The 15,414-nt window shown below is 36.0% G+C and overlaps 1 protein-coding gene across 1 annotated transcript in view; it reads right to left on the reverse strand.

Moving 5' to 3' along the window:
* The window catches only part of LOC107158313 (ATP-binding cassette sub-family A member 6-like), a 55,070-nt gene that overhangs the window by 9,627 nt on the left and 30,029 nt on the right, over positions 1–15,414 (reverse strand). Inside the window, exons 19-28 of the mRNA XM_048798208.1 lie at positions 13,712–13,885; positions 13,378–13,491; positions 10,778–10,897; positions 9,307–9,447; positions 7,046–7,339; positions 6,381–6,498; positions 3,525–3,616; positions 2,913–3,097; positions 2,309–2,384; positions 2,138–2,232 (exon numbers count right to left, since the gene is read on the reverse strand). Coding sequence (XP_048654165.1) covers positions 2,138–2,232; positions 2,309–2,384; positions 2,913–3,097; positions 3,525–3,616; positions 6,381–6,498; positions 7,046–7,339; positions 9,307–9,447; positions 10,778–10,897; positions 13,378–13,491; positions 13,712–13,885 — 1,409 coding nt within the window. The remainder of the gene's footprint in view (positions 1–2,137; positions 2,233–2,308; positions 2,385–2,912; positions 3,098–3,524; positions 3,617–6,380; positions 6,499–7,045; positions 7,340–9,306; positions 9,448–10,777; positions 10,898–13,377; positions 13,492–13,711; positions 13,886–15,414) is intronic.

Here is a 15,414-nt window from a genome sequence, read left to right on the forward strand (position 1 = left end):
GGTGGGTCGCAGGCCCGCCTACCTTGCAGGAGTGATTGGAAGCTCTGTCCCTCCGCGGGCCACTGGGCCTTTTCTGTCGGTGGTCACAGTTCTGCCTACCTGGCAGGCGCGGGGGTGGGGGGCGGCTCTGCCCCTCAGCAGGCCGCTGGGCCTGCTCTGTGGGTGGTCACAGTTCCGTCTACCTTGCCGGCACAGGGGGAGGTGGCGGCTCTGCCTCTCAGCAGGCCGCTGCTCCTCTTCTTCTGGTGGGTCGCAGGCCCCCATAGATAGGTTTTTAAATCTAATTTTAAAATATCCTAATTAAAAAATATCAGGGAAAAGTGAATACTATGTTTTGATAACCTAAATAAAAGTTTTTAATATTTTTAGATATGCTAATGGTGTTGTTATACCTTTTTAAAATAATTTAATAATTATTATTTATTATTAAATTATTAAATAATTTAAGAATTATTATTTAGTATTAAATTATTAAATAATTTAAGTAATTCTCTTTATCTTTTGAAGATACTAAATGAAATATTTATAAAAAAAAGGATAAGCTGCCTCATATTTCATTCAAAATAATTGAAGGATAGGGAAAGGAAGTAGGTGAATGTGTTAGTTAAATATCAAGATGGCCTGATATTGTTAACTACTGAAACTCAGTGATGGATACAGCAGATTTGTAAATCATTTTATGTACATTTGCATAAATTTTCCATAATAGAGGATTTTTTAAAGTTTGAAAAATTTTGGATTGTCACAAATATGAAACTCTACTGAAGGTTTTATTAATCCAGAGAGTAACTCATAGAAAATAAAGTAAGAAGAAGAAAAGACTGGAAAATTGAATAAACAATTTTATAAATTAAAAAGGGAAGAAAGGAGGGGCTGGAGTTTCAGCTCAGCTGTAGAGTGTTTGCCTCGTATGTGTGAGGCACTGAGTTCGATTCTCAGCACCACATATAAATAAGTAAATAAAATAAAGGTCCTTCAACAACTAAAAAGTATTTTTTAAAAAGGGGGAAGAAAGGAAATGATGTCAGTAAATTAACAGTCTCTAGGAAAAGAGAGTAGAAGGAGATAAAGGAAAAAGATAATCTCAAAAATTTAAAGGCACAATTAAAATATATTCCAAATTAAAAAACCCCAAACTCCAAAACTCCAACAAAATATTTAGGATCATTTTTAAGCCTGAAAACTATAAGAATATGATGCAGATTAGGATCACATATTTGCAAACTTTTTTTTTTTTGCTCAATAATATGAATTATCTTTGCTATGGTTTGAATCTTGAATGTCCCCAAAGGTCCATAGGTTAAAGGCTTGATGCCTAGGGTGGTGCCACTGGGAGGAGGTGGGACCTTTAAGAGGTGGGGTGGCTAGTGGGAGTCTTTGTGTCCTTTGGGGCTTGTCTTCCTAAGGAGATTGTGGAACCTCAGCTCCCTTCTTGCTTTCTTGCTTTCTTTGCCCTGGCTTGTGAGGTGAGCAGTTTTGCTCTGTCACACGTTGCCACCATGACGCGCTGCCTTGACACAGGCACAAAGCAATGGGGCCAAGTGATCATGCATTGAACTTCCAAAGAGATGAGCTAAATAAATCTCTTCTCTTCAAAGGTGATTCTCTCAGGTATTTATTATAATGATAGCTGTTGAATAACTAACACATGATCTTTCCGTTACTGTGAAAAATACCTAGGAAAATAAAATTAAAAGGAAGACAAGTTTATTTTGGCTCAGTTTCAGAAGTTTCAGTCCATGATCAGTTGGCTCTGTTGCTTTGGGTCCTGAGGCAGGGTGGAACATCATGGATCACATGGCAGCATGTGATAGAGAAAAGTTGATCACTTCAAGCTGGCTGGGAAGGAAGAAGACAGGAGAGGCCAGCATCCCAGTATCCCATCCAAGGGCATGCCTCCAATGACCAAACTTTCTTCCACTAGGTCACACCACTCAATAGCACTATAGGTTGGGGACCAAGCCTTCAGGGACCATTAGGGGACATTCAAGATCCAAACTATAGCAGCAGATTAGGACACAATCTCCACTGAATCAGAAACCAACAGATTTGAGGGGATGATTTCCAAGATCAGTTTATAAGCACAACTTCACACAACATTTATACTCATGGCTCTGAGGCTTACGATAATGCTCACCAAATCTGTTGCTGCCCTGTTGGATCTATGCCTGTAGAGGGTTCATCCAGAAGCAAGATGGGTGAATTTCCCAGGATGCTCAGCACAAAACATAGCTGCAATGCAGAGAAACACCCCTGTTTGGCTTCATGCCATGCAAGCCCTGAGAAGAACATCAAATATCACATGTACCTTTTTGGTGGTTCCTGATGCTAATTTCTGCACTGGAACATTTAGCTGCTCATACAGGTTGAAAGCATTCACTAGTCTGATAGAAAACAGGATAAGCATATGAGGTCAAGCAAGAATTTCTGGAAAATGCAAGCCTATAATCCTAACAGAACTGAAGGAACTCATGGAAACACTATTCTCAAAATGCTAAGTCATGCCCCAAACTCAAAGTCATGATAAAGAAAAAACCTCTTCATTTTGGAACATAATATTTTTCACCTTATAAAAAAAGTTTTAAAGAAAAACTAGAATTCTAGAAATCTGAATGAGAAACTGAAAATGGATGTTTATTCAGTTTCCAGTTTTTTATTAGAAAGACTCAAATGAATGGTTATGCATGATTTCATTAACTTATTCCTTGGCAATAATTTATATAATCATTTTTAAAAATTTCCTCTTTCAGGGATGCAGGAAACCACGTCTTGTCCTTCATCCCTGTTCTACCACCAATGCTCTGAAAAGGTGTAAATGCCTTCTCACTCTCCACTCTTTATTGGTGAGTTCATCATCAATGATACAGCTTCCCTGCCTCTTGGCAAAAAGGAATCGCAGGTCCTCTCTGTACCGTGAAATCACAATGGCAGCGTCCTCTTTCTGCAGCCCTTTCACAGTGGCATACACCTCCAGGTGTTCCTTCATTGTCAGGGTGGGCCACAGCACATTCTCCTGAGGACAGTACCCCAGGAACTTGACCATGCCATCTCCCTGCTGACCCAGAAATGACTTGCATTCCCCAACTCTCAGTTCCACCTACAAAGGTAAAACAGTTTTAAAAACATGTAGCCTTTTCTCCAGTGGTACAAGTAATCAAAAAACTGACACATAGCTAAAAAATGCCTAAACTGTCAGATCATCAAAGGAATGCCCTAGAAATTGCTTCATATTTATTACAGAAAGCATGTACTCTATTAATATAAAATTACATTCTGACATGTAGGGGGCTGGGAGACATAATAAGCTTCAGGGGTTTCCAAGATATTGTGATGAAGAAAAGGTACTTGGTTTCTGGGGACATCCCAACTTCTTTCATAAACCTTTAAATGCCTGGTAAAAGTAATAAAAGAGAAAAAATAAAAATATCTAAAATACAAAAACTACAGACTTACAATGATATAACCTATATTGATCATGAAATTTCTGTGCTGGGATTAGAAGGCATTTCTTTGCTTCTCAGTACCTGTCCTCCTGTTGGCTTTGTGATCCCAGCTATCATCCTAATAGAAGAACTTTTACCAGCACCATTGGGTCCTAGCAATCCCAAAACTTCACCTGCAAAAAAGAATCAGATTATTAATAGTGGAGGTGAATTCACAGTTTACATAAACCTGTTTCTTCAATGTAATCACATCTGTGCAATAAACCTGTTTCTTCAATGTAATCACATCTGTGCAACTGACGGTATCATTTTATAATTTGTAATACATACGTAATCAATGTTGCCAAAACATTAATTCTTGTGATTATATAAAATATTAGCAAAAAGTGTATGAAGTTGATGTCAATACATTTATCTTCATTCACTGAGACTTCCTATTTCCATTAAAAATGTACCCAAATTGTTTTCTATAGTAGTACAGACATAAATGATTCTTATACCTGGGAAGTCAGGGACACTTCATCCCAAATCCAATCACCCATGCCCAAACTACTATGACCATTCATCCAAGCAGATATAAATTGCCCCCTACTCAAATTCAGGAACAGTAGTAGCCAGCATGTGTATTCTCAAAATATAAATTAAACAATGACACAGGCCTGCTAAAAGTACTCCAATTGTAGTCCTTAACTTGGAATGAAATATGAATTTCTTTTTTTTCATATTTTTAAATTTTAAATTGATTTTTAAAAAATAAATGACAGCAGAGTGCATTAAAATTCTTATTACACATATACAGAACAAGTTTTCATATCTCTATTTGTATTAAAGTATGTTCAATTCATGTCTTCATACATGTACTTTGGATAATGATGTCCATCACATTCCACCATCCTTGTTAACCCCTGCCTCCTCCCTTCACCTCTCACCCCTCTGCTCTATCTAGAGTTCTTCTATCCCTCCCTACCCCACTATGAATCAGCCTCCTTGTAGCAGAGAAAACATTTGGCATCTGTTTTGGGGGGATTGGCTAACGTCACTTAGTATTATCTTCTCCAACGCCTCCATTTACCTGCAAATGCCATGGTTTTATTATCTTTTATTGCTGAGTAATATTCCATTGTGTATATATGCCACATTTTTTTTATCCATTCATCTATTGAAGAGCATCTAGGTTGGTTCCATAGTTTAGCTATTGTGAATTGTGCTGCTATAAACATTGATGTGGCTGTGTCCCTATAGTATGCTGTTTTTAAGTCCTTTGTGTATAGATCAAGGACAGTGATAGCTGAGTCAAATGGTGTTTCTACTCCCAGATTTCCAAGGAATCTCCATACTGCTTTCCATATCGGCTGCACCAATTTGCAGTCCCACCGGCAATATATAGTGTACCTTTTTCCCCACATCCTCGCCAACACTTATTGTTGTTTGTCTTCATAATAACTGCCATTCTGACTGGAATGAGATGATATCTTAGCTCTTGGATAGGCAGAATTAATATTATAAAAATAACCATACTATCAAAAGCACAAAAGTATCTATAGAAATAGAAAAAGCAATCATGAAATTCATTTGGAAATATTGAGACCCAGAATAGAGACCCAGAATAGCTAAAGCAATCCTTAACAGGAAGAGTGAAGTAGGTGGCATCCCTATATCAGACCTTAAACTATACTACAAGCAATAGTAACAAAGACAGCATGGTATTGGCACCCACCAAAACAGACTGGTAGACCAATGGTACAGAATAGAGGACACAGAGACGATCCCACAAAATTACAATTATCTTATATTAGACAAAGGTGCCAAAAACATGCACTGGAGAAAAGATAGCCTCTTCAACAAATGGTGCTGGGAAAACTGGAAATCCATATGCAACAAAATGAAATTAAACCCCTATCTCTCACCAGACACAAAACTCAGCTCAAAGTGGATCAAGGACCTAGGAATTAAACCAGAGATTCTGAGTCTAATAGAAGAAAAAGTAGGCCCTAATCTTCATCATGTGGGATTAGGCCCCGATTTCCTCAATAAGACTCCTATAGTGCAAGAATTAAAATCAAGAATCAATAAATGGGATAGATTCAAACTAAAAAGTTTCTTCTCAGCAAAAGAAACCATCTGTGAGGTGAATAGACAGCCTACATCTTGGGAGCAAATTTTTACCCCTTACACATCAGATAGAGCACTAATCTCTAGGGTATATAAAGAACTCAAAAAGCTAAGCACCAAAAAAAAAAAAATAATCCAATCAACAAATGGGCCAAGGACCTGAACAAACACTTCTCAGAAGAGGATATACAATCGATCAACAAATATATGAAAAAGTGTTCATCATCTCTAGGAATTAGAGAAATGCAAATAAAAAATATTCTGTTTTTAAAAGCTTATCCCACCCAGCCCCACCCATCGTTTGATTTCCTCCCTTCTATTCTCAGATGCACCCACTGGCCTCTCTGAGACACAAATGCTCCTGATGTGTTGATATGAATCCCTGCCCTTGAAGTTTCCTCTACCTGGGTGCTCTGATCTTTTAATGCTCACATGGACTCACACCTTCTTATCACCAGATCTGGCTTTACTGTCACTACCCTAATATGTCTTCCCTGACCTTAACCAAACACTGTTCCACATCATTCATGTCATTTAAAATATTTCAGTTTTCCACATTAACTTACTTGATATCTGATAATTTTCTTTGTAAGTTATTTTATTTATGGATTCTTTGTAGGATGTAAAACTTGCTAGGCTAGAATATTTGCCTATTTTCTCCATAATTATTTTTCCAGATCCTAAAATAATCCCTGGGAAACTTAAAAAGTATGTCAGATAAATGAGTGAATGAAGGCCTTTGCAAATTAAACAATGCTGACAGCATAGATGCTCAGTGGATATTTCTAAATACAAGTGTCATTTAAAAATGTGGTTATCACAGACCTTTTTTCACACAGAAAGATATATTTCTTGCTGCTATTTTCTTCTTCCTCTTTGAAAAGCAACTTTTCCTCTGGCCTGCATACTCTTTGTGTAGACAGCTGGCAATTATGACTGGATTCTAGAAGAGATAACAGCATGATGTGTTGCTATGATCTCCCTGCTAGGACCTTTCATGACTTATGTCATAGACAAGACCATATTTTGAAAGAGTAATCCATAATGTTTGTTACAAATGTAATATGCATTCATTAACATGAATAGTGTCCTATTTCTAAATAGACTGAGAAAATATGAATGACCTTGCCAGAAGAGAGTGGCCAAGCTCATAGAAACATCACGACCTCCAACTCACAGAATGAAAGACTAACCCTTAAAATCTTAATCTCCACTTAGTATTTTATAACAAATCTCACATTAATTATTCAACTCAAGAAGATTTGTTCAGTTTTAAAATGCAAGCACTAATTGTCAAAACTCATTTTCTCAAAAGAAGAATAAAATCATTATGTTTTGTGTTCTTTTATCTTCCAAAAAAGTGTCTGCATATTTAAGGATTAAAAACACACCAAACTCCAAACATTCAAAATGAAAACCAAGATATGGAACTCTAAGTTGGATACTTCTTGGGTATTTCCAGTAACATGCTTTATTTCTTGCTTTTCTACCTCATTTACGTTTGAAGTGGTCAGGGCACTTGATGCTCTCATTCTTTCTGCTTGAACATCTTCATCTTCATCTTCATCTACATGTATTTCTGGATTAAGTGGAACATTTTGAATTTGTGGGGAGATTCTGTAGAAAAATTGAAATGTTACATGTGGTTCTCCACTTGTCAAAGACATATCAAAAGTCAGTGTTTCAGCCAGATGTGGTGGTGCATGCCTGTAATTCCAGCAGTTCAGGAGGCTGAGGCAGGAGGATTGAGAATTCAAAGCCAACCTCAGCAACTCAACAAGGCCTTAAGCAACTCAGCAAGACCCTGTCTCTAAATAAAATATAAAAAAGGACTGGAGATGTGACTCAGTGGTTAAGCACCCCTGAATTGATTCCCTGGTACCAAAAAAAAAAGGCACTAATATTTAAAAAATATTTTTAATTGTAGGTGTACACAATACATTTATTTATTTTTATGTGGTGCTGAGAATTGAACCCAGTGTCTCATATGTGCTAGATAAGCATTCTACCACTGAGCTACAAGCCCAGCCCTGGCATTAATATTAAACTGCAAAAATAAGATTATGAATTTTAATTTAATACTATATTTTACTATGAAAAAATCCACAATTTATTACCAGTCCACTCTGCTAATGTTTATACTCTTCCTCTATTTATAGTCTTGTATTAGAAACTATAGAGAAAACAAAGGGAAAAGAAGAAAACATTGTCCCTACTTTTAAAGACTTATAAACCTGTTAGAAATAATGAAGGCATGAGAAACTACTAGAAAATAATTTCTGGCAATATTTAGTAAATACTTTATGAGCATCTGTAATGAGAAGATCCCTTTGTGAGTTGTATGTGGAGTGTGGTGGTTAGACTTACCATAAATATGATTAGACCTCAGTCCTTGCCATAGATGCAAGCTGTCAGGGAAAAAAAGCGCACAAATCTTTATAGCTATAATGCAAGTAAGCTGAACTTTGAAAGAGGAAGGAAGGCTTTTAGTAAGCAGAGATAGACCAACCACAAGGCATTCCAAGTGGAGGGCATGACTTTAGGTAAGAAAGTGTGGGACAGTTTGTGAACACAGAGTAATCACGTTTGGCTGAAGACGTGTATACATGAAAGAGGATTGGAAGACAAGGAGAAAATAATTGAAGGTCAAGTCTCAGGATGAATTTCTACCTGAAGAGTTTTGATGACATTAATTGTCAGGAGATTGACCTAAGACATTGCAAAACAAGAACACTTCCCTACAGTTCTATGATGTGTGTCAGNAAACCTAGTTATTCAGTCACAATCTGTCTCAGTGAACCTGCCTCCTTTGTTCTGCTCACAACCCACATTCAGTCTGTCAGTAAATTCTGCCTGCTTCATCTTCAAAATTATTCATAAGTCAACTACTTCTCACCCCTACTGTGTTATTCCTACCTGGGTCATTATTATTTGTCATCTGGATAATTACAACATGTTCCCACCTGGTCTCTCTCAGCTCCTCTTAACCTAAACATCCCTTCTCACCAGTCACCAGAGCTATTTTTCAATACGTAAGTCTGATTGTACCACATTGCCTAAGACCCTTCAGACTCTTCCATCACTCAAAGTAGTGTTGGTGTCCTTAGAGTGGCCCAGACTGCTCTGTGTGGCCCCTTCTCCCAACTCTACACTTACTCCACTGCCTCTGTGACTATCTCTCCTATGACTCTGCCCCTCGCTTGCTCTGCCTAAACCACACTGGCCTCCCAGATGACCCAGGGACAAACAAAGGTCACTCCTGCCATCTCCTGGAATGTTCTTCTCCAAGCCTTTCCTGGCCACCCATCTAACACAGTACATATAATTTAATTAGATTACCACCTATCTACTTCACCCAAATATAAGGTCTCTGAGAACAGGGATGTCTATGTTTTTTTTACACCTAGAGAAGTCTGACACAGAGTATTTAAAAATAGTAGTTTTTCTCAGCCTGAAATTGCTAACATAATCATTTTTCTATTTCATTCTTGTTCAACTTTTGTCTTTTCATCTAATTTCAAAAGATTTAATTTATATTGTATCTGTATTTTTTTTACAAGCTTTCTTAAATACAGTGGAGGCAGTAAACAGGAGAAACAAAAATTAATTTTATGTTGAATTCTGGTCTTATACACTCTAGTCATGCATATAAGAAGTAATTCTAAGGTTTAAGTTTATATCCAAATGTAATTGATTTATCTAAGACTTTATTTGAAACACTTTCAGAGCCAGTATATCCTAGACAAGATCATATAGTTATAGTAAATGACAGCCATTCAAAAGAGTATGTGGTGAGGTAATAAGATCCTCTTACTATTAGGCACACTAGAAGATCAACAGCACTCAGGTGAAATTTGAATTCTTGAAATTCTTCATGGTATTCCTGTGCTCTCTGCAAAGGCCAAAAAAAAGGGGTGGGGGCTAAGTGAAAATCATCTTCTTTATAATTTGTACTTAAATAATATGAAATTTCACAAGTTGACTTGACTGATTTCTTCATTAAGCTCAATTCCTCTATGTACATTAGAGACAAATTCTCAGCAGAGAAACAGGGAAGCCTCCTACTCAAGTCTCTATTTCTCAATGAGCAGGCAACCTCCTCTCCTCTAATTAAAACAAAACAAAACAAAAAAACAACTCTGGGTTTAAAACCCAAAACATTTGCTGAAATTCCACTGAAGTCATGGCAGAGAGAGGTGTAGGCAGCGTGAAAATAGTGTCCCACAAAAGCCTATTCACAGGGTCCCTTCTCCCTACATGGTGACCATTTCCCATCATAATAAATAGCACTATCATGTTATTCTTTCTTCATCAGTCAATTCATTCAGAGAGTAACTCATTCCTCCTAATATGTGATAGATCTAGATTAATGGATTTCCCATTGCTGATTTCTACTTGTATTTTAAAAGCAAAATGCTTTAAGCAAAGGGCTGAGTATACAGTCAAGAACTCCAGACATCCCTCAGTTGATGGAGAAGTATTTTTGTTTTGATGCCTTTGCTTCCCTCTGTAGAACATGCTTACTCCCTGCCTCACTCCCTGACACATTAACTTTTAATTATACTTTAGGAATGTATGGGAACATCAAGTCCCCATAAGAATTCTGACTTTCCAGAGCACATTGGCTGAACTTTGCATGTTCTCCCTTGGCCCTCTGCCCTTCTCCTTTGTAACCTTTAAGTTTGTTGTGTTCACTTTCTGGAAGTTGATCTTTGTCTCCTCTAAACTCTGTGAAAGGAAGGACTATGGGATCTTGTTCATCAGGTGTCCTAATGCTTAGCAGAATAGTGTTTGATACATGTTTTTGAATACCTAGATGGTAGGATGCATGAATTTATCCTCAGAGTGGATAATGAATACTCATTGACCCAGAGAGCTCTTTTAAATCTGATGTTAGATTTCAGTAGCATTTAATGGGGCATATATTTTTGCAAGGTGCATAGAAGAAGGCTTTTTTTTAATAGCTTTATGAGGATCAATTTTCATGCCATAATATTTACCCATTTTAAGCACACAATTCTAGGATGTTTGTAAGTTTACAAAGCTGTGGAGAATCATACTTCAAGTTTAGAACATTTTAGTCATCCCAGAGAAATACCTCATGGTCATTTTATATCACTTCCAATTCAAACTAATCCACTTTCTATCCTTGTAGATCTTGGAGAAGCACTTCCATAGGCTACATATACATTATCAAGGACACAGATGGTAAGACTTCTTACCTTTGACAGGAAAAGTAGAAATACTTCCAAAGTAGATGATGGAAGTAATACCATGCTGACAATGATCACAGTTATGTTGAAGTCACTGACTAAAATGATGTAAGGCATGACAGTCAAGACCTACAAGGAAAGTCCAAATGTATTACATCAAACACACTCAGCCCATAGACACTTAAGAAATCATTAAGGCATAAAGGCTCTTATCACATATATCAGAATTTCACCATATGCAAACATACTTACATGCCATCACTGTGTCCACTTCCAGAGAAAGAAAGGAGGAGGAGCTTTTGTTAATGAGAATACACATGATTTTTTAACTTCCCAACAGAAAATTTTAATTTTATCTTTGTTAATATGTATTAATTGCGCATATTAATGTGTTCATTGTGACTTTCTTTTTCTTTTCCATCTTTTTTATTGGTCCTAGGGATTGAACCCAGGACCCAGGTCTCACTCATGCTAAGCATGTGCTTTACTACTGAGCTATACCCGCAGCCCCGGTGGTATTTGAACATATGAATATGGCATGTACTGCCTAATCAGGGGAACCCCTTATGTTTGGAACCTTTGAACTCCTCTCTTCTAGATATTAATAAAATACATAATAGATTGTTATGAACTTTAGTCAACCTACTGAGCTGTGGAACACCATAAGTTATTCTGTTTTGGTCCCTGCTACCCAAACTGCCTTTATTTGCCTTCCCTTTTTTATCCTTTCCAACCTCCAGTAATCACTAATCTACATCCAAAGTAACTATTTTTTTAGCTCCTACATATGAGAGAGAACATAATGGCATTTTTGTGTGTGTGTGTGTGTCTGGATAATTTCACTTAGCATACTGCCCTCCAAGTTCATTCATTTTGCTGCAAAAAACAAAATTTCATTGTTTTGTTTTTTGGGGTTTTTTTTTGCATCAGGAATTGAACCCAGGGGTGCTTGAACACTGAATCACCCTCTCATCCCTTTTTATTTTGAGACAGAGTCTCACTAATTTGCTTAGGGCCTTGCTAAATTGCTCAGGATGGCTTTGAACTTGATATCCTCCTGCCTGAAACTCTCCAGCTGCTGGGATTATAGGCATTTGCCACCTCATCCACCTATAAAATAGTTTTGATTTGCATTCCCCTAATGGATGATGAGCTTTTCTCTCTCTTTCATTCCTTTTTCTTTCTTTCTTTCCTTCCTTTCTTTGGATTTTTGTTGTCTATTTGTATGCTTTAGAGAAGTATATGTTCATATCATTCGTCCATTTTTTATTGGATTACTTGTCATTTTGTTGTGGAATTTTTTGAGTTCCTTATATATTCTGGATATTAATCCAGGATTAATAAAAACATAAAAAAATGAAGAAACTTCTGCACCACAAAGGGAACAATCAACAAAGTGAGAAGATGTTTATAGAATGGGAGAAAATATTTGCCAACTATTAGTCTCACAAGAAAATTTCTAATAGATGAAGAGATTGAAGATTAAAGGAATATTTAAAATGACCAAATAGACTTCCTGACCCAGTATTCAATTCAACCAAAGATGTCAGGATAAAAAGAGGAATGAGCTTTTTAAAGCTAAGGTAACAATAATAATGTGTAAATCCTGTATAAATTGAAAGTTACATGGGCAGTTATTTTAAAAATCCATCTTACCATTTTGCCTCTCACCTAGACTATCACAAAGCTTTGCCACTGTCCTGCCTAATACATTTCGTCCCAATTCCAAGTAAGTGCTTTTTCTGAGATTGCATTTTCATAGCAATAGACTCATTTTCTTTTAGAATACTGGTAAATGGGAGAAGAGGATAAAAATTACCTTTTAATTTTCTGTTTTGAGGGTCAATTTATCAGCCAACAAGTATGTATTAAGCATTAAAACTTCTGCTAGATCTAGTAATGTACGATTTGAATAAAAATTCTAATTTCTAGGTTCACTGAATATTACATAAATGCCAGGAATGAATAAAACCTGAATTACTTACTTTAATCCTTACAATAACTCTATAATGTACTAACTGTTATCTTCTATTTATAAATGAGAAATCTAGGGTTCAGAGATGTTAGAGATGGTCAGACACTAAGAGATGGTAGGATTCAAAACTACACAGCAAATACAAGATTGGAGTTCAAAACTCTAGGTGTAAATTTGTAAGTTTTAATGTCTTAGACTTATGTTGAAGTTTTCATTTAGAAACAAGTGAGACTAGGATGAGTTTTTGTTTTAGTGTTGCCAGGAAGCCCTATATTGTGAAGTATCTATACATTCAATAGTGTATTTTATATTTCAGGACTTCTATTAAGTATTTCATGAACTCTCTAGAAAGGGTTGTAACTAAATTATTTAGGAACATCACTAACTTGATACCATGAGTTACCTTTGCCCTCCTTTCGACAGTGCAATTTTAAAGTGCAGGTTTAAGTACCCCTTATCTGAAATTCTTGGGACCAGAAATGTTTGGGTTTGGAGCATTTTGGATTTTGAGATTTAACTTCTATTGTTAAGACAAGTTACTTAAGACAAAGGTGACTATGTGGGATATTACATTGGCAGTTCAGAAATAAATATATCTCTAGTATGTTATGTATAATAATGTATGTGCACTTACAACATAGAAGCAAAATGACCAGAGGCCACTGTTTTTTCTCCTCTTACGAAAAATAAATGATATCACATATGTCAGGAAGATAAGAGAAGCTGAATAACCAAGTGATACAACAACCTGAAGAAATACAAAAAAATATCAGGATCAAAAAATGAAATATTATCTGAAGAAATAAAATCACATTACAAATATTTTAAAGATATTTTGTTGCACATGAACTTTGCAAGCATTTTTTTGGTTTATGGTAAAATAAAGATGAAATTACCATCATTATAGAAAACTTAATGTTAAAATTCATTATTAATTACCTTAAAAATCTATGTAATATGTTACTTACCATAGCAAATATACCTTGACTTGTAACAGAAATGCCCATTTTGTTTGTTATGCAGATGATTAAATACATTAAAAGGAGAATTAAATTGAAGAGGTTAACATCCACCACTGCCTGTCCACACCAGTAAGCAGAGGGGTAGAGGCCTGAAATCCATAGCTGAGAACTAGCTTTCTTCTGATGAGAGAACACAGAATATATATATAGGTTCAAGTAAAATGCAAATAAAAAAGAAAGAAATTGGAAGAATTTTTAAGATATATAATCTAACCTTCTAATTTTTTAAAAATAATATGTAGTGTATATAAATACATATAATTATTATGCTGTATGTGTGTGTATAAATGTATGTGTGTTTACTATTTGCATACTGTATGTTTATAGTTTACATATTAGTCAGGAAACTGAGGTCTACAGATACAGTTACATAAATGTGGCCATTTTTAAAATGTGCTTTGTTTTATTTGGTAGGTTTTATTTTATTTATTTTCTATTCACTATTCAGCTATTTTCTCAAAGCATTAAGCTTCGGGGCTAGGGATGTGGCTCAAGTGGTAGCACGCTCTCCTAGCACACGTGAGGCACTGGGTTCGATACTCAGCACCACGTAAAAATTAAAAAAAAAAAGAAGATATTTGTGTCCACCTAAAATAAATAAATATTTATTTTTTAGTTTTAGGTGGACACAATATCTTTATTTTATTTTAATGCAGTGCTGAGGATCAAATCCAGGGCCTCACATATGCTAGGTGAGCGCTCTACCACTTGAGCACAACCCCAGCCCCCTTGTTAGATTTATTCCTCAGTATTTTGTTCTTTTCGATGCTGTTATGCATGGAATTATTTTCTTTTATTTCATTTTTGGATTGCTTATGGCTACTGTCTAATATAAATACATTGATATTTGTATATTGATCTTTCATTCTGCCACCTTACCAAACTCACTTTTCAGTCTGAACAGTTTCATACCCTTCATGTGTGATTCCCTTAGAATTTTCTACAAGACAATGGCATCTGTGAATTGAAAGAGTTCACATTTTCCTTTCCTATCTGATTGTCTTTTATTTATTTTTTTCTTGCCCAATTACTATGGCTAGAACCTCCAGTAACATGTTGAACCAAAGTGGACATTCTAATTTTGTTCCCAATCTCAGAGGGAAAGCTCCAGTATTCCATCACTCAGTATAATGTTCACAAATGCTCTGTATCAGACTGAGGAAGCTCCCACCATTCCTACTATTTAAACTTTTTTTTTTCCAATCATGAAAAGATGTTGGATTCTGCAAAATGCTCTGTCTGCCTCTATGGAAATGATCTCATGGTTTTCCTTTATTAATCTAGTAAGATGGCAGATCACATTGATGGACTTCTCTTTGGTGTTAAACCAATCTTGTGTTCCTGAGACTAACTCCACTTGTTCCCAGTGGGTGATCCTTCTCATATGTTGCCGGATTTGACTTCCTAGTATTTTGTTGAGAATTTTTGCATCTCTATTAATAACAGATATTTCTCTTTGGTTTTCTTTCTTGTGATGTCTTTGTCTGTTTTGATACTGTGGCAATATTGACCTCATAGAATGATGGGGCAGTATTCCTTATTCTATTTTTGGAAGAGTGTGTAAAGATCGGGTGAATCCTCCTTCAAATATTAGGTAGTTTCCCAGTGAAGCCATTATACTTGGGCTTTTTTTTTTTTTTTTTTTTTTT

The sequence above is a fragment of the Marmota marmota genome, unplaced genomic scaffold (genome assembly GCF_001458135.2).
Source record: "Marmota marmota marmota unplaced genomic scaffold, marMar, whole genome shotgun sequence".
In the NCBI taxonomy this organism is placed as follows: Eukaryota; Metazoa; Chordata; class Mammalia; order Rodentia; family Sciuridae; genus Marmota; species Marmota marmota.